General features: G+C 45.3%; 2 protein-coding genes across 3 annotated transcripts; both read left to right on the top strand.

Moving 5' to 3' along the window:
- Positions 1–567: 567 nt before the first annotated feature.
- LOC147207219 (beta-1,3-galactosyltransferase 1-like) lies at positions 568–5210 on the top strand. Its single transcript, XM_086107741.1, has one exon. It carries the CDS (start codon positions 3264–3266, stop codon positions 4401–4403), a length of 1140 nt encoding a protein of 379 aa, XP_085963867.1. The 5' UTR covers positions 568–3263; the 3' UTR covers positions 4404–5210.
- A 7689-nt stretch (positions 5211–12899) lies between these two features.
- Positions 12900–18761, top strand: LOC147207218 (beta-1,3-galactosyltransferase 1-like). Of its 2 annotated transcripts, none has more exons than XM_086107619.1 (2): positions 12900–13082; positions 16810–18761. In XM_086107619.1, exons 1-2 carry the CDS (start codon positions 12940–12942, stop codon positions 17954–17956), a joined length of 1290 nt encoding a protein of 429 aa, XP_085963745.1. In that variant the 5' UTR covers positions 12900–12939; the 3' UTR covers positions 17957–18761. The 2 variants fall into 2 exon arrangements, with proteins under 2 accessions (XP_085963745.1, XP_085963744.1); XM_086107618.1 differs by having other exon boundaries at positions 12900–13094.
- The last annotated feature ends 1389 nt before the right edge of the window (positions 18762–20150 follow it).

Below are 20150 nucleotides of genomic sequence, written 5' to 3'. Positions count from 1 at the left end.
CGCCATCTCAAACTTTCATCTGCGCGATTCCTCAGTTTGCGGACTAAAATAACAACCCGCATGCGCACCTAACGTCGTCTGTTGTGTCCCCCCCCCCCCCCCCCAACACTGAAAACAAAACAAAACGAAAGTAAATTAGAAGAAACACACTCACACACCACATCACATCACAAACACACATACAGGCGCAGTGAAATCGCGTGGATCACACAGTCAATTCAAGTGCGGTGACTTTTATAATGAAACTATTTTTCGGTACCGTGAAAATGACGCCACGGAAACGACACGCTACCGGTAATGATTGTTACTGTGAAATCCTCAGCTTGCCGTAGTTTTTTTGTTTGTTTGCTTGTTTTGACTGAGAAATTTCCTTGGGTCCCAAAAACGCACATTATTTGGAACTGTGCGTCCCGTGGGAAAATTATGCGTCTCGGACGCGGGACGCAGAGGTAACAAGATGGCTGAATCTCTAAACATTCTCTGAGTATTATAGACTAGTGTATTATAGATTTGTGATGTTACAGTGTCTGTGTATGCTGGATCTTATCCCAGCCAACCTTGGGTGAAAGCTGGACTTCACCCTGAACTGGTTGCCAGTCAGTCACAGGGCCCATACAGAGACAGACAACCATTCACATCCACATCGTCACTGAGTGAAAACCGATCCCGCGCTGCCCGCACACATGTCCGGCGAGTATACCACTACACCATCAGCAACTCACAAAGGTTCATCTTTATGCAGTTGATCCCATTCTTTACACCTCCGCTACATCAGTGAGTGAAACATGTTCACAGTCTACGTTTGGTGAAGAGCAAAAATCTTTGATAAAGATGGTATTAAAACGTTATGATCTGAAATTTTCCTTTCCTTGACTGCCAGAAAACTGTGTAATCAATAAAAAAACTATTGATAGATTTATCCATCCATTTTCTAATCCATTTATCCTCACTAAGGTTACAGGATTGCTCGAGCCTACCCCAGCTGTCTTCGGGCAGTAGGCAGGGTGCAACTTCAAATGGTTGTCAGCCAATCGCAGGGCATAAATAGACACACAACCATCCGCACTCACACTCACACTCACACTTCGGGACAATTTCGAGTGTTACATTAACCTGCCATGCAAACAAAGTCCACACAGGAAGGCCAAAGCCAGAATCGAGCCCTGTACCTCTGCACTGTGAGGCCAACATGCTAACCAATTGACCACCGTGCCACCTTCAATTATTTAATGAAAGCCAAAAAGATTGCATATACAGATGTGGAGCACTTTCTGCCAGATGAAGAAGAAGGTCAAATTCCAATCCCAAGTGATTTCAACTCTTATACTTTGCCGATCTCATGTGACAATGTGTGACTTCTCGGTCTGAACTGGATTCAACTAGTATGTATGCATAGAGTGCCATAAATAAAGAAAGGCAAACAAAAGCACCGGTCGGGTCGGAGGAATATAACAGTCTAGCTCGAGTCACCCATACAGTATCTATGTGCCAAAGAGGCCTAACCTTACACAACAGGGGGGAAAAAATCTATGATATTTACCCATTCATACTCACCAATGGTAGTGACTTTGTGTCAGAGATTTTCTCGGACAAAGTTAAAGAAATGACTCGGCACACAGGAAAATTGTCTTCAATATCGGCGGAAGCGGATCTCTGAGAGCGAACGACGGTTAGTTGCTCCGCGATCACACTCGAGCTCCCTTCCCGCCAATTCAGACTTTTATTGTAACATACAAGGAAAACACTGCCCCCGATATTTGCATACCGCACCCCCGGTCCGGCCCCTCGGTAGTGATTGGTTACCTGTTTTAAACATTGAACCACCAGTACGTTGGCGCCTTTTCTGTCTGGTCTACATTGAATTAACATGTTGCAGACTTTGCGGATGGCCAATGTCGCCTGGGCGCGACGGGTGTTCTCAACTCGTCTTTTGTTGTTCAACCGCTGTTCCCGAATCATTCATTCCCCTTTTGTGACCGAGTTTCGCCCTCTCCCCCGTGATCGCCCACCTGCATTGAGGTGCTAATTGTGGACTTCAACAGCCCTCCGGCAGAGATGTGTTCCTCGAGCCGGTCCTTGGCCTCGAGGACCGGCTCGAGGACCGAGGGGAGGTCCTTGGTCCTCGGCCTTGGACTCGGAGTCAAGTCCTTGGCCTTGGCCTTGGCCTCGGGTTGCCGGTCCTTGGACACAACACTGCCCTCCGGCCAGTGCCTTTATGCACAGGCATTTGGGGGGTGCTGGATACGCACCCAAACGTTTCGATGTGCCCAAATTAAAATGAAACTTTAAACGTGATACAATTTTGCTCATAGATTCCTCTAACACTTTGTCAACTCAGGATGGCACTACGATAAGGAGAATATTGTTCTCCAAATCCTTTAGTATTTGGTTGAACCATAAGGTATATTTTGGGGTTCATATTGAGAGCCTTAATAAAATAAATAAAAACCTACTAACTCCCAAGTTTGGCTCTTTCTTTGTAATGAAAAAATGCTTTCCTTACTCAGCAAGGAAATGGTGAGTGCAGAGCATTTTATTATCAGTGTTGGGTGTTGGTGTTGGTGACCCACTTTATATGCGTGATTCTTCATCTTTATACAAACACACACACACACACACACACACACATATATATACAGTATATATGGTGGATGTGTTCTGCCACTCAGCTTTACTCTTCATTATATACAGATGCACCAGCTCGAGCCTCTCACTGCCCCCTGGATGACACAGAAATGATCCTCCTCCTATCTCATACACTGATTTTTATTGCTAAAGTGCTATGGGCAAACTCGTGAGGAAAAAAAAAATGCTATTCACAACACATTAACATGAACAAGAACAGAATTTGGTAAAGCAACTTTTTTATAATTTGCACCAAATTTTTGCACTGAACTTCAAGCCGCCTTCAATCGAGAATCACTCCTACCACTCAATACTTTTCAAAGTATTTTAAAATCCACCCTGAGGAAATAATGCAACTGTTTTTAACCTGATCATTCATTCATTTATGTTTTGGTGGCGGGTATTTGTGGTAATATTTGTGATGAGGGAAAAAAAGTTGCAATTTTTGCACAGATTTTCTTCCAAAATGAAAACAACAAATCCATGTTGCAAGAAACTGGAATTAGCAGACTATTTGCTTTAGTGGGCCACTAAAAATGTGTGTGGTTGGGGATCAGGTCGTTGAATGTGACACTTCGTCTTTGTTGTAGTATGTGTAATTGAGTTTCAACTTGTCTCTCTCATCTCTCAGACAGGGAATGTTGGAAGACTGGCGACACAGGAGATGGTGCAGTGCTCCACGGCCTCGCTGCCTCCTCTTCGTAGTGGCACTGGCAGTCGTTTTGTTTTATTACAGCGTAAACATAGAGAACAGTGCAAGTGACTGGAGACCCGAATGGTGGATGCAACATAATGCAACAAAATGGTGGAGTGTGCTGAAAAGAATTGGCAACATTTCTGTCACGGGAGCTGATTGGCACATTTCTCCAGAGTCAGAGGTCGTGAAAGCCGGACAAGCACTTGAAGGAAGTGACGCTGAAAGTCAGCTGCTCCCTGTACGCCGAAGCCCATACATTGTGGCTTACCCCTCTGAGTATCACTTTATTATAAATGAGCCAAACAAATGTGACGAACAGAAACCTTTTGTGGTCCTGATGGTTCCTGTGACGCCTCACAACAGACGCCATCGAGACATTATTCGCAGCACCTGGGGCGGGGAAAGTGTGGTGTTGGACAAGGTGGTCAACGTCTTCTTCCTGATGGGGCTGCATAGCGGCGAACCTGTGGAACACCTTGAAGAACAGCTGCAGCAAGAAAGCAAGGAGCATCAAGACTTGATCCAAAGTAATTTTCTGGACAGCTACAACAACCTGACCATCAAAACCATGGTGATGCTGGAGTGGCTCACCTCCTACTGTTCCGGTGCCTCTTATGCCATGAAGATTGATTCCGACATATACCTTAATGTGCCAAATCTCATCTCCATGTTGTTAAATGCACCCACAAAAAACTACATGACTGGACATGTGGCCAGAGGAGCAGAAGTACGGAGAAATCCCACCGCCAAGTGGTATGTCCCGGTGGATATTTACCCGAAAGCACAGTACCCACGTTATGCTCTGGGCCTGGGTTATATTCTGTCTTCGGACCTGCCTAAAAAGCTTGTGGCAGCTTCCAGATTTGTCAAAGCCATCTACCTTGAAGACGTGTACTTGGGGATGTGCATGGAATACCTGGGCATTCCTCCCACAGACCCTCCACATGGGAATTACTTCCATTACAGTCCGGTGCCGTACAATCGCTGTGTTTATTCCAAACTTGTTGCCACCACCTTGGATGAGCATACTAATCTCATGTGGATTTGGAAAGATTTCCATCAAGCAGGGAAGACCTGCTGATCTGTCAAAGCACGACTTGCACTAATGGTGGGCTCTCCCCGTATATGCTTTGTTGTTGTTGTTTTTAACTTTCTGACATCTCTCAACACGTTTACAGTGAGCACATGAAAAGGGAATCGGTATTTAATATCCATTGCTATTTGCCAACAACAGATGGGGTAGCACCTCCATTATCTTTCCAACCAGAGATTTGAGAAAAGCCCAAACGAAATATGTTCATGCCACAAGCAACGAAACAAAATACATTAAATGAAGCATGAAAAAATAATTTCTATTTCGTAAATTTGACACAAAGTAATCGTTTTACCAAAGTGAGACATTAATGAGCGACAAACCCGAAGTGCTACGTCACTGCAAGACGACAATAGCAGGGCGCTCTACGGAATGGTTGGGACAAATCGTGTGTGTGGGGGTGTGTGTGGGTGTATGGTGTTGTACTTTGTACTTGTTAATAATTTAGTTTTAAATACATGGATTTATTTCATGCATGTTTTTTTTATGGATCATGAAGTCATAATGTAAAGCAGGGGGGGGGGGGGGTGAACTTGATAAGCTGCACCTTCGCAAACATTTTATAATACTGTGTCTTTTCAAAATGATAAACATGTCATATATTGATCAGTTTGGTCTCCTCTGCAGTGTAGTAAATAGTGATTGACATTTCTGTCTTTATCTACTGGTTGACCTGAAATAAAAATGTGCTGGCTGCTTCTTGTGGTGTTGAAATTTGACATTTTTCATCAGAACATTGTGTGTAGAAATGTTCAAAAGATGCACCAATCTCTATAATAAAAGTACATTGCCTAAGTGTGATTTCATGTAAGTGCAGCACTCAAACCGTGGAGGATGCCGTATTAATGTCTTAAGCTACAATTGAATGACCTGTATGTCCATGTCTCCAAGCATTACAGCTTGCTCTTGTGATTAAAAAGATGTGTTTTAACTCGTCTTCAACTTGATGATGTTTTGCGCACACAAGAATAGTTCTTGTGTGCGCAAAACACGTTTTTGTGCTCAAAATGTCCCCTTCCATACTTGTAATTCACAAATACAAAGTAATCCAAAACAATTTGAAATGTGGACTCGTCAGACCACAGAACACTTTTCCACTTTGCATCAGTCCCCCTTAGATGAGCTCGGGTCGAGAGAAGCCGGCTGTGTTTCTGAGTGTTGTTGATAAATGGCTTTTGCTTTGCATAGTAGAGTTTTAAGTCGGATGTAGTGCCAAACTGTATTTACTGAAATTCATTCATTCATTTTCATATCTACATTCATTCATTTTCCGATCCGCTTAACCTCACAAGGGTCGCGGGAGGTGCTGGAGCCTATCCCAGCTGTCTTCGGGCAGTAGACGGGGGACACCCTGAACCGCTTGCCAGCCAATCGCAGGGCAATTTACTGAAATTGGTTGTCTGAAATGTTCCTGAGCCCATGTGGTGATATCCTTTATACATGGATGTCAAGTTTTGATGCAGTGCCGCCTGGGAGATCGAAGGTCACAGGCATTCAGTGTTGGTTTTCGGTCTTGTCGCTTACATGCAGTGATTTCTCCGGAACCTTTTCATGAGATCATGGACCATAGAGGATAAAATCCCTAAATTCTTTGCAATCGTAATTGCAAACAGATTGTCCTTAAACTGTTGGACAGTTTTCTTACAAAGTTGCTCATAAAGAGGTTAACCTCACCCCATCTTTGCTTGTGCATGATTGAGCGCTTCAGGGAAGCTCCTTAACTACCCAATTATGGGTCCCAATCATTGTTCGCAGATAGCCTGTTCACCCGTGGGATGTTCCAAACAGGTGTGATGAGAATTCCTCAACTTTCTCAGTCTTTTTTTTTTTTTAAATACCTGTCCCAGCTTTATTAGAACATGTTGCAGGCATATAATTCAAAGTTATTGATTGTTTGCACGTCACGGTGGGCGACTGGTTTAGCACGTCCGCCTCACAGTGCAGAGATGAAGGATTCGATTCTGGCTCCGGCCTTTCTGTGTGGAGTTTGCATGTCCTCCCTGGTTAGCCAAATATGCCAAATTATGGCGAAAGAAAGGATTTGTTAATGATCCGAAACACAAAAGCTCATCTGGGTAGCATGATGGAGGCAATGTCATCGCATGGACTTTCATGACTGCTTCTGGAACAGCTTCACCTGTCTTTATTGATGATATTGAATAGGTTTATATGCAATCAAAATTCGGGCTACGGTCAAAATTCCCATTTGTGATGTTACAGTGTCTGTGTATTCATCCAGTGTGCCCGTTGAAGTTTCAAAGACGCCCCAATCAGTGCAGTCTAAGCATTCTTGTAGAGCTAGCTTTGCTTCATCTGTCCATTTATTCACAGTCTTAACAACCGGTTTAACACATTTGAGTTTCTGTCTGTATGTAGGTATTAAGTGGATTAAATTGTGGTCAGAAAGACCCAATGTCGATCGGTATGAATTTTTGAGTGTTGTATAGCAGTGGTCTAGAATGTTGCCTTCTCATTTCTAAAGTCATCAGGCGCCGACAGGGATGGCAGCCTCGGTGACACGCTCCTTAGTATTATCCCTGTTTTTGTCATTTTCATTAGTTTTTGGCGACCCTGAGCGGCTTACTTACACGAGGGAAAAGTTGCTGCGCATTGGGGAGTCTACGCTCGGTCTTTTTTCACCAGCACACGAAAATCCACAAGGTTTTTCGGAGCTAATCGCGAGTGGAGCGCCTGCGCTGTACGGAGCATGGAAACGCCGCCGGAGGAGGGGGAAGCGAGCCGGCTCGTCAAGCTCCGGCAGCGCGGATTTCGAACCCCGCTCCCATCGATCCATCTTGCTAATCTACGATCTCTGCCAAACAAGATGGATGAACTTCTTCTCCTCACAAAGACCAACAAAACCTTTGCACGTTCTGCTGCGCTCTGCTTCACTGAAACCTGGCTCAGTGACCGCCACCCGGATTCCGCGCTACATCTACCCGGCTTCCGCCTTCTCCGAGCCGACCGCGACACGGAGCTATCAGGGAAATCGAAAGGTGGCGGGATTTGCTTCTATATCAACAAAGAATGGTGCACTGATGTCACGAAGCTCGACGCACACTGCAGCCCGGACCTGGAGTCGCTGTCTTTAAACTGCAAGCCATTCTACTCGCCACGTGAGTTCACCTCCTTTTTACTAGTCGGCGTTTACATTGCGCCACAAGCTAACGCCAACACGGCGATACAAACGCTAGCCGAACAAGTAAACAAACTCGAACTAAAATACCCAGAGTCACCCCTGATCATTTTGGGCGATTTTAATAGAGCACATCTTAACCGTGAACTTCCCAGATATAAGCAGCACGTCGACTGTTTCACCAGAGAAGGCAACATTCTAGACCACTGCTATACAACAATCAAAAATTCATACCGATCGGTCGCCCGTGCAGCATTGGGTCTTTCTGACCACAATTTAATCCACTTAATACCTACATACAGACAGAAACTCAAATGTGCTAAACCGGTTGTTATGGACAGATGAAGCAAAGCTAGCTCTACAAGAATGCTTAGACTGCACTGATTGGGGCGTCTTTGAAACTTCAACGGGTTGTATACACAGACACTGTAACATCATACATCGGTTTCTGTGAGGACATGTGTGTACCAACGAAGTCCTTCCGCTCCTTCAACAATAACAAGCCATGGTTTACTCCCAAACTCAGGCAACTCAGGAAAGAGAAAGAGGCCGCATTTAGAAGTGGAGATCGGGCACTGTACAAACACGCCCGAAACCAATTGACAAAGGAAATTAACATCGCTAAGAGAAGCTATGCAGAGAGGCTGAAAAAACAGTTCTCTGCTAACGACTCTGCATCTGTATGGAATGGCCTGAAAGCAATCACTAACTATAGAATGCCACCCCCCCAAACAGTGAACAATAAAGGTCTTGCTAATGAACTAAACATGTTTTTCTGCCGATTTGAAAAGGACACCCCCATTTCCCACACACACCCACCTCTACCAGAAACTACTCTATCTACCCCTCCACCCTCTTTTTCTCCACTACAGATCCACGAACAGGACGTGAGACGGCTCTTCAAGCAGCAGAAGATCAAGAAAGCTGCGGGGCCCGACAAAGTGTCCCCCTCCTGCCTGAAAGTCTGCGCTGACCAGCTGGCTCCGGTCTTCACACAAATCTTCAACAGATCTCTGGAGCTGTGTGAGGTCCCATCCTGCTTCAAACAGTCTACCATCATCCCAGTTCCCAAGAAATCGGCAACATCGGAACTGAACGACTATAGGCCTGTCTCCCTGACGTCTGTGGTCATGAAGTCCTTTGAACGCCTTGTGCTGAACCACCTAAAGAACGTCACCGGACCCCTGCTGGACCCTCTCCAGTTTGCCTACCGGGCAAACAGGTCTGTGGAAGACGCAGTCAACATAGGTCTGCACTACATCCTCGAGGACCTCGACAGCACAGGGACCTATGCAAGGATTCTGTTTGTGGATTTCAGCTCTGCGTTCAACACCATCATCCCGGAACTCCTCACCCCCAAACTTCTCCACCTCGGTGTGTCCCCTACGATCTGCCAGTGGATCCTCAGCTTCCTGACGGGACGGACACAACAGGTGAGACTGGGAGCAACAACATCATCAATACGCACCACCAGCACTGGAGCCCCACAGTGCTGGTGGTGCGTAGAGCCGATCAGCTTCACCAGGGCCCGCCAATGACCACGGTCATGGGCCAGGTCCGCTGCATCCTCTAGGGTAAGGCCCTGGTGTTTGAGATCCTCTCTGATGACATCAAGCCATCTGGTGTGTGGTCTGCCGCGTGGCCTTCTCCAGCCGGCTGTCGCTGGATCAAATGAGAAGATGGCACGAGTTGGGTGTTCCGGGGGTAATCGGAGGAGATGTCCAAGCCAACGGATGCGCCTCTGAGCGGCCAGTCGGGATGCAGGGGGCTGAAGAGTACGTTTTCGGAGGTCTGAGTTGGAAACATGGAGGTGCCAGCTGATGTTCAAGATGGTTCTGAGTGACCTGCTGTCAAAGCCGTCGATCCTCTTGGCCAGGGTCTTGTTTAAAGGCCAGGATTCTGCACCATACAGGAGGATGGGAAGAACTGCTGAGTTATAAATGCGCATCTTGGTCTTTTGGGACACTGAGTGGTGGCGCCAGAGGGGCCGCCACAGTGACTGCATTGCCGCGGCCGCGAGGGCGCGTCTGCGGTCAATCTCTGGCTTGAGATCGCCGCTGCTAGTAATAGTGGAGCCCAAGTAGATGATGGAATTGACGAATTGCACTTCGTCTGTGCCAAAGAACAGGGGGGAGGGGTGGGGTCCGTCACCGATGTTCAGAAGTTTGGTTTTCTGCCAGCTTACTTGGAGGCCCAGCTTTGCTGCTTCTGTTTGGTATATGGAGAGAGCACTGCTGAGGTGTTGGAGGGAGTTGCTGAACAGGGTGGTGTCATCAGCGTATTCAAGGTCGGTCAGGTGGAAGTTGCCGAACGACACGCCTGAGACTTGCTCCCGGACTCGGATCATAAGGTGGTCAATGACACAGTTAAATAGGTCAGGAGCGGCCACGCAGCCCTGTCTGACCCCGCTGTTAATGGGGAACCACTCTGAGTCCTTCCCATTCACACGAACACAGCTCTCTGAGTTGTTGTAGAGTCGCTGGAACAATGTGGTTATTTTGGGTGGCACTCCAAGGTATTTCAGAACGTTCCAAAGGGAGAGGTGGTCAACTGTATCAAAGGCAGCTTTGAGATCTATGAAGGCTATAAAGAGATGTTGGTCCTTCCGAAACTCTCTGACCTTCTCAACAATGAGTCTAACTGCGGAGATGTGATCTATAGTGGACCGGTTGGGCATGAAGCCAGCTTGTTGGGGGCAGCGATGGCTTTGATCACAATCACACCTAGGGACAATTTTTTGGAGTGTTCAATCAGCCTGTCATGCATGTTTTTGGGATGTGGGAGGAAACCGGAGTACCCGGAGAAAACCCACGCAGGCATAGGGAGAACAAACTCCACACAGGAAGGTCGGAGCTGTAGTCGAACCCTGCACCTCTGCCCCGTGGGGCCGACGTGCTAACCAGTCGACCACCGGGCCACTATATTTGTAATAAGGAATCATATTTTTCGAACTAACTGATTAACATTGTATGACTTTTTATCACATGGCACGTAGCTGGTTGAGAAACACTGAGTGAATAAAAGAGGGAACCTATTTTGGGTGGAAATCATTATATATATTTATTTGTACTTGTGCCAAGTTATAAAATGGTCTCGTATAAGTGAGTTTACTAAACTTACTTAGCTTTTGCATCTACAGTACAATCGTTTGGTCCCATGGAATGGTGGGTTTTAATTATAAACTTGGCCTTCATATGATGTCGTCTACTGCAACAGAATGGACGAACAGAAGTGAGGAACACACCCGCGTCATTTCAAATCAACTTGAAATGACGCTCACTCTTATCACTTTGGGATTTTGTACTCCTTTCTGTTATGGAATATGTTTGTGTCATTTATTTTTCCTCTGAATTCGTTTAATCTCTTTTTAATTAGCTTTCTGAAATCTAGATTTGTTTTCATACTTGTCACAATTTACAGGAACCAAAACCAAGTCTCATCAATATGGATATGCTGACGATCTTGCACTATGCTACTCCCACAAAAGCTGGCGCATGGTGGAAGAATCACTAACTGCTGATATGGCATTGATAGCGGAATACCTGAGAACGTTGAAGATATCACCTATGTTATATGTTTAGCTTAAAACTTTGTATCATAGACAGGTCGACCTTGACTATTAGGTCTCTCTCCTGAACATCCGCTACTTAAAACAAAGAATGTAGTGTGAAGCTGCGGTCCTATTTCCCCTTGAGTGATGAACAGCCCCCCAAGTGTTTTCTTTTGCGTCTCCCACCTTGGGAAAGTCCCTGAAGGCTGTCAAGTGCCTTCGAAGAGGAACCCTAATCTCAAGATTTGTGGACCAACAGATATGGTCTGTACTTTGTCAAAATGCCAAAATCGAACTTTGCTTGACTTTCTTTGTTTCAGATTTTTACATGAGGGGAAGGACTGCCCGCCCCTAATTAATATAATTAACATACTATGCCTATATGTACGTGTGACTGTAGTTGCTCGGGGCTTCCTGATGAAATCTGAGACTCACAGGAGCCCGAATCGATTCGTGTTGTGCCCTGAACGTTCAGTAAAACATCTTGCAAGAACTTCTCCATTTCCAGCCTCTGACTTTTGCACATCGACTCAGCCCGAATCAAACGAACACGCGGAGGACCTGGGGAAGTGGAGAACGGTCAAGGGGTCCCGCCGTGTCGACAACAACACACTTCCCCCTGTTTGATCATCCTCCAACAACGGGGAGACTTAAATTGAGCTTGGCAAAGACTACCACCACACCTTTCCACCTAAACAACATGGAATCCAAGCGCCAACTCACTGTCTACCTGCATGGGACTCCACTTCCACATAACCCATCCCCCACGTACCTAGGAGTGAAGCTCGACCGACAGCTCACATATAAACAGCACATAGATGCTCTTCGTGCCAAAGTAACAGCTCGAAACAATCTGCTGAGACGCCTAGCTGGCTCATCCTGGGGTGCAAACACTCACACACTCCGTACAAGTGCTCTTGCGCTTACTTACAGCACAGCTGAATACGCAACACCAGTGTGGTGCCGAAGTACCCATTCAAAGAAAATTGATGTTGCCCTCAACGACACCATGCGGATAATCACCGAATGTCTGCGTCCCACCCCCACGGAGTTCCTACCAGTACTGGCAGGCATTGCCCCGGCCAGCTTACGTAGAGAAAAAGCTACCCACTGCCTTGCTCAACATGCTGTGCTGGACAAAAACCATGCCCTAAACCAGTTGATCGCCGAGGTACAACCTGGAAAGCGCCAAAGGCTAAAATCTCGCCACCCTTTTCCTCATCATGCTGCAGAACTTCATGATTCCAACTTTAACATCCTGGAAGCGTGGAGAAGTAGTTGGGATAATACTGCAAGACCCAACCAGTTCATGGTCCAACCCAACACCGAACCCCCACCTGGCTCAACGCTACCCCGGAAAGCCTGGGTACGACTCAACCGCCTAAGAACTGGGGTAGGCCGTTTCAACGACAACATGTTCCGATGGGGTCTCGTCAAATCACCATTCTGCGACTGTGGACCAGAACTCCAAACTGCAGAACATCTCCTCTACTACTGTCCCATTCATCGACCACCAGATGGCAACTTGAACCTCACAGCACCTAATGAATCTACTGTCCAATGGCTGCAACGTCTGGACATTTAACACCGCAAAGCTGCCCTCATACGCGAGAAGAAGAAGAACAGGAAGCCTACGCTATTTTTGAACTTGTGGTTTCAAGTTTTCACGTGACAACAAAGTTTAACCAAGGAGTGGACTTTTTCCTCCCCAGAAATGATGATGCAAATGCAGCAAGGAAAGGTGGAGCAAAGAAAGGTGTGGCTTCACGATCAGGTTCACAACAACCTGCACTTTTTCCTCCACTAGAGTGAATCCCGCAGACAGATTCAATGCGTTCATGCCACAATGTAGTATTTTACTCCATCTCGTTTTTTTCTTTTCATTTTTTTGGCACAGCAAAGTTTTTCCTCTCCCTTTGGAATGGATGAAGACACATCACTGTGAAGACAGCAGAACAATGCTCAAGAGTGAGTTTGACAGGTATGGAAAAAGGTGTGTGTACATGCTATTAAGTGTTATTAGTGTTGTTCGTGCTATTATTGTTATTGTACATCATTCTTTTGTGTCTTTATAAACCTTGAAAAATGAATAGAAAAGGACAGGGTGTGAAAGAGGACAAGTTTGATGTTATATGTAATATCAAACAATAATCAAGACAAAAATAATGAGGTTGTAATCTAAAAAACACTCACCTTGTATTGCAGGCTGTATTTGTGACGTATTTTACGTTAGTTACTATCTCGTATCCAACACGGAACAAAGTCTCACGTGTATGGCAAAGTTCTCACACTCATTTTTATCATATGCCCTTGTGACTGCAAAAATCATTTCAGTGTAAAAATAGCCTTATCATATTGATTTATTGATATAAATGGGCTCAGATGGCAGGGGTATGGGGGGAGGGTGATATATCCCCCCCCCCACCTTCATGTTGATTGCATTGATGCCCCCCCTATACACACACACACGCACACACTTTTGCAACATAAGAATACATGTTTCTCAACAAGATATGCAGCCGCAGACTTGTGCCACAAGCTTGAACATGTGACAGCAAGTTTTGAGCTCAAAAGTAGTTCTGGTGAAGAAGTTCTTTGCTTCAACTTGAAAACCTCTCTTTCTGCCAATCTGTCCTCTGTTGCATGCTGGTTTTAAGTTTGGAATCGGTTTGTTCCTTTTGTTGGGGAATAGCTTCTGTAAAGTCCTTATTTATGTATCTGTTTAATCCCTTAAGATACTGTACTTGGATTTATGTAGAATCCTTGTTTTATAGCTGAGTGGTAAATATGGTGTGTGGCATTCGATAGTTGTCCCTCATCCTTTCTGTAAGTTAAAATGGGTGTCCGACAGGGGTCAGTTTTGGGCCCCATTTTATTTTCCATTGATGTCAATAATTGATGTAGGGACATAGGGCAAACAAAGGTTCATCCATCCATCTATCTATCCATTTTCAACACCGCTTATCCTGCGCAGGGTCGCAGGGCATGCTGGATCTTATCCCAGCCAACCTTGGGTGAAAGCTGGACTTCACCCTGAACTGGTTGCCAGTCAGTCACAGGGCCCATACAGAGACAGACAACCATTCACATCCACATCGTCACTGAGTGAAAACCGATCCCGCGCTGCCCGCACACATGTCCGGCGAGTATACCACTACACCATCAGCAACTCACAAAGGTTCATCTTTATGCAGTTGATCCCATTCTTTACACCTCCGCTACATCAGTGAGTGAAACATGTTCACAGTCTACGTTTGGTGAAGAGCAAAAATCTTTGATAAAGATGGTATTAAAACGTTATGATCTGAAATTTTCCTTTCCTTGACTGCCAGAAAACTGTGTAATCAATAAAAAAACTATTGATAGATTTATCCATCCATTTTCTAATCCATTTATCCTCACTAAGGTTACAGGATTGCTCGAGCCTACCCCAGCTGTCTTCGGGCAGTAGGCAGGGTGCAACTTCAAATGGTTGTCAGCCAATCGCAGGGCATAAATAGACACACAACCATCCGCACTCACACTCACACTCACACTTCGGGACAATTTCGAGTGTTACATTAACCTGCCATGCAAACAAAGTCCACACAGGAAGGCCAAAGCCAGAATCGAGCCCTGTACCTCTGCACTGTGAGGCCAACATGCTAACCAATTGACCACCGTGCCACCTTCAATTATTTAATGAAAGCCAAAAAGATTGCATATACAGATGTGGAGCACTTTCTGCCAGATGAAGAAGAAGGTCAAATTCCAATCCCAAGTGATTTCAACTCTTATACTTTGCCGATCTCATGTGACAATGTGTGACTTCTCGGTCTGAACTGGATTCAACTAGTATGTATGCATAGAGTGCCATAAATAAAGAAAGGCAAACAAAAGCACCGGTCGGGTCGGAGGAATATAACAGTCTAGCTCGAGTCACCCATACAGTATCTATGTGCCAAAGAGGCCTAACCTTACACAACAGGGGGGAAAAAATCTATGATATTTACCCATTCATACTCACCAATGGTAGTGACTTTGTGTCAGAGATTTTCTCGGACAAAGTTAAAGAAATGACTCGGCACACAGGAAAATTGTCTTCAATATCGGCGGAAGCGGATCTCTGAGAGCGAACGACGGTTAGTTGCTCCGCGATCACACTCGAGCTCCCTTCCCGCCAATTCAGACTTTTATTGTAACATACAAGGAAAACACTGCCCCCGATATTTGCATACCGCACCCCCGGTCCGGCCCCTCGGTAGTGATTGGTTACCTGTTTTAAACATTGAACCACCAGTACGTTGGCGCCTTTTCTGTCTGGTCTACATTGAATTAACATGTTGCAGACTTTGCGGATGGCCAATGTCGCCTGGGCGCGACGGGTGTTCTCAACTCGTCTTTTGTTGTTCAACCGCTGTTCCCGAATCATTCATTCCCCTTTTGTGACCGAGTTTCGCCCTCTCCCCCGTGATCGCCCACCTGCATTGAGGTGCTAATTGTGGACTTCAACAGCCCTCCGGCAGAGATGTGTTCCTCGAGCCGGTCCTTGGCCTCGAGGACCGGCTCGAGGACCGAGGGGAGGTCCTTGGTCCTCGGCCTTGGACTCGGAGTCAAGTCCTTGGCCTTGGCCTTGGCCTCGGGTTGCCGGTCCTTGGACACAACACTGCCCTCCGGCCAGTGCCTTTATGCACAGGCATTTGGGGGGTGCTGGATACGCACCCAAACGTTTCGATGTGCCCAAATTAAAATGAAACTTTAAACGTGATACAATTTTGCTCATAGATTCCTCTAACACTTTGTCAACTCAGGATGGCACTACGATAAGGAGAATATTGTTCTCCAAATCCTTTAGTATTTGGTTGAACCATAAGGTATATTTTGGGGTTCATATTGAGAGCCTTAATAAAATAAATAAAAACCTACTAACTCCCAAGTTTGGCTCTTTCTTTGTAATGAAAAAATGCTTTCCTTACTCAGCAAGGAAATGGTGAGTGCAGAGCATTTTATTATCAGTGTTGGGTGTTGGTGTTGGTGACCCACTTTATATGCGTGATTCTTCATCTTTATACAAACACACACACACACACACACACACACATATATATACAGTATATATGGTGGATGTGTTCTGCCACTCAGCTTTACTCTTCATTATATACAGATGCACCAGCTCGAGCCTCTCACTGCCCCCTGGATGACACAGAAATGATCCTCCTCCTATCTCATACACTGATTTTTATTGCTAAAGTGCTATGGGCAAACTCGTGAGGAAAAAAAAAATGCTATTCACAACACATTAACATGAACAAGAACAGAATTTGGTAAAGCAACTTTTTTATAATTTGCACCAAATTTTTGCACTGAACTTCAAGCCGCCTTCAATCGAGAATCACTCCTACCACTCAATACTTTTCAAAGTATTTTAAAATCCACCCTGAGGAAATAATGCAACTGTTTTTAACCTGATCATTCATTCATTTATGTTTTGGTGGCGGGTATTTGTGGTAATATTTGTGATGAGGGAAAAAAAGTTGCAATTTTTGCACAGATTTTCTTCCAAAATGAAAACAACAAATCCATGTTGCAAGAAACTGGAATTAGCAGACTATTTGCTTTAGTGGGCCACTAAAAATGTGTGTGGTTGGGGATCAGGTCGTTGAATGTGACACTTCGTCTTTGTTGTAGTATGTGTAATTGAGTTTCAACTTGTCTCTCTCATCTCTCAGACAGGGAATGTTGGAAGACTGGCGACACAGGAGATGGTGCAGTGCTCCACGGCCTCGCTGCCTCCTCTTCGTAGTGGCACTGGCAGTCGTTTTGTTTTATTACAGCGTAAACATAGAGAACAGTGCAAGTGACTGGAGACCCGAATGGTGGATGCAACATAATGCAACAAAATGGTGGAGTGTGCTGAAAAGAATTGGCAACATTTCTGTCACGGGAGCTGATTGGCACATTTCTCCAGAGTCAGAGGTCGTGAAAGCCGGACAAGCACTTGAAGGAAGTGACGCTGAAAGTCAGCTGCTCCCTGTACGCCGAAGCCCATACATTGTGGCTTACCCCTCTGAGTATCACTTTATTATAAATGAGCCAAACAAATGTGACGAACAGAAACCTTTTGTGGTCCTGATGGTTCCTGTGACGCCTCACAACAGACGCCATCGAGACATTATTCGCAGCACCTGGGGCGGGGAAAGTGTGGTGTTGGACAAGGTGGTCAACGTCTTCTTCCTGATGGGGCTGCATAGCGGCGAACCTGTGGAACACCTTGAAGAACAGCTGCAGCAAGAAAGCAAGGAGCATCAAGACTTGATCCAAAGTAATTTTCTGGACAGCTACAACAACCTGACCATCAAAACCATGGTGATGCTGGAGTGGCTCACCTCCTACTGTTCCGGTGCCTCTTATGCCATGAAGATTGATTCCGACATATACCTTAATGTGCCAAATCTCATCTCCATGTTGTTAAATGCACCCACAAAAAACTACATGACTGGACATGTGGCCAGAGGAGCAGAAGTACGGAGAAATCCCACCGCCAAGTGGTATGTCCCGGTGGATATTTACCCGAAAGCACAGTACCCACGTTATGCTCTGGGCCTGGGTTATATTCTGTCTTCGGACCTGCCTAAAAAGCTTGTGGCAGCTTCCAGATTTGTCAAAGCCATCTACCTTGAAGACGTGTACTTGGGGATGTGCATGGAATACCTGGGCATTCCTCCCACAGACCCTCCACATGGGAATTACTTCCATTACAGTCCGGTGCCGTACAATCGCTGTGTTTATTCCAAACTTGTTGCCACCACCTTGGATGAGCATACTAATCTCATGTGGATTTGGAAAGATTTCCATCAAGCAGGGAAGACCTGCTGATCTGTCAAAGCACGACTTGCACTAATGGTGGGCTCTCCCCGTATATGCTTTGTTGTTGTTGTTTTTAACTTTCTGACATCTCTCAACACGTTTACAGTGAGCACATGAAAAGGGAATCGGTATTTAATATCCATTGCTATTTGCCAACAACAGATGGGGTAGCACCTCCATTATCTTTCCAACCAGAGATTTGAGAAAAGCCCAAACGAAATATGTTCATGCCACAAGCAACGAAACAAAATACATTAAATGAAGCATGAAAAAATAATTTCTATTTCGTAAATTTGACACAAAGTAATCGTTTTACCAAAGTGAGACATTAATGAGCGACAAACCCGAAGTGCTACGTCACTGCAAGACGACAATAGCAGGGCGCTCTACGGAATGGTTGGGACAAATCGTGTGTGTGGGGGTGTGTGTGGGTGTATGGTGTTGTACTTTGTACTTGTTAATAATTTAGTTTTAAATACATGGATTTATTTCATGCATGTTTTTTTTATGGATCATGAAGTCATAATGTAAAGCAGGGGGGGGGGGGTGAACTTGATAAGCTGCACCTTCGCAAACATTTTATAATACTGTGTCTTTTCAAAATGATAAACATGTCATATATTGATCAGTTTGGTCTCCTCTGCAGTGTAGTAAATAGTGATTGACATTTCTGTCTTTATCTACTGGTTGACCTGAAATAAAAATGTGCTGGCTGCTTCTTGTGGTGTTGAAATTTGACATTTTTCATCAGAACATTGTGTGTAGAAATGTTCAAAAGATGCACCAATCTCTATAATAAAAGTACATTGCCTAAGTGTGATTTCATGTAAGTGCAGCACTCAAACCGTGGAGGATGCCGTATTAATGTCTTAAGCTACAATTGAATGACCTGTATGTCCATGTCTCCAAGCATTACAGCTTGCTCTTGTGATTAAAAAGATGTGCTTTAACTCGTCTTCAACTTGATGAACCTGTAAGGCAGGCGACAGACATCCTGTCACGACTCTCAGCGTTTAGTAGCCACCGAAGAGCAGGGAAGTACCTCTATGTGGACATTACACATGGTAGTGTACACACACTGTATTGATCATCCTTCCTGCAAAAAGCCAAAGCCAAGATGACAATCTCAGACTTGTATGAATAAATATGTTGGACAGTTTATTCTTTCAGCATATGAGCAGTTTGTAATCTGACGTAACCAACATGTTGCAACACGACATGTTTTGTTACATCACATGCACAGCTATGAGGGTGGAATGTAGCAATGATCACTTGGCACATAAGACGACCATTCTCTACTTTTTCATGAAGACAGCTCTTTATGTGCAGTGATTCTTCACTATATCGCGCTCCATTTATCAGTATCAGTACTCTGCGTGTTTTTTTCCAAAGTGCTGTATTCAGAACAAAGATGATTGGCTTCCCTTGTCTCTCGTCCTGCTATTGATTCTCTTCTGTTGTTTGCTACGTGCGTGGCGGCAGGGTGATTGGGTTTGTCCAAAAGCAGCAGCAGTACATCTCCTCACCGCCTCCTCATTAATATCGATTATGTTATCATAAACACATCGGCTGCGTGGGGATAGATGGCCATGAGCTACCCCCAGGCTAACGGCGGCTACACTGTCAGAGCATAAAGTGGGAGCCACCTTCTACGCCACCATCACAAGTCTCTTCACCTCTCTCATAAGACAATGCTGATGAATGTAATATACATTATACAGTGTATAAATACTGTTTACATATTTTCAGCATGCTGGTACCTACATACCCTTACACAAAAATTCCCAGGGGTGAGCAAACCCTCCTTCACGGTTTTGCACTTATCACGTCAGAGTCCCGGTCCGCGCAATAAGTGAGGTCTCACTGTATATGTAACAGGGAGACCAACCTCCACTCAGGTCTCTGTGACTCCGCCCCCGTTACGCAAGTGAAACTTGTTGCTGGGGAACCCACTCCTCTCCTATTAAACGTGGTGCTCACCCCTCTCTCTCTCTCTCTCTCTCTGTCACTAAAACCTGGCTCAGCGACCACCACGCTGAACCCACCTGGCTTCCGCCTCCTCCAAACCGATCATGACACGTGGCTATCAGGGAAATCAAAAGGTTGTGCAATATGCTTCCATGTCAACTAAGAATGATGCACTGACGTCACAAAGCTAAAGGTACACTGAAACCCCAATGTGGAGTCACTCTTTCAAAACTGT

The sequence above is a fragment of the Hippocampus guttulatus genome, chromosome 3 (assembly GCF_054856545.1).
Source record: "Hippocampus guttulatus isolate MCC_2025c chromosome 3, RoL_Hgut_1.0, whole genome shotgun sequence".
NCBI classification, from domain to species: Eukaryota; Metazoa; Chordata; class Actinopteri; order Syngnathiformes; family Syngnathidae; genus Hippocampus; species Hippocampus guttulatus.
Note: the sequence above shows the minus strand (reverse complement) of the source record. Positions and strands in the feature narration are given on the sequence as shown.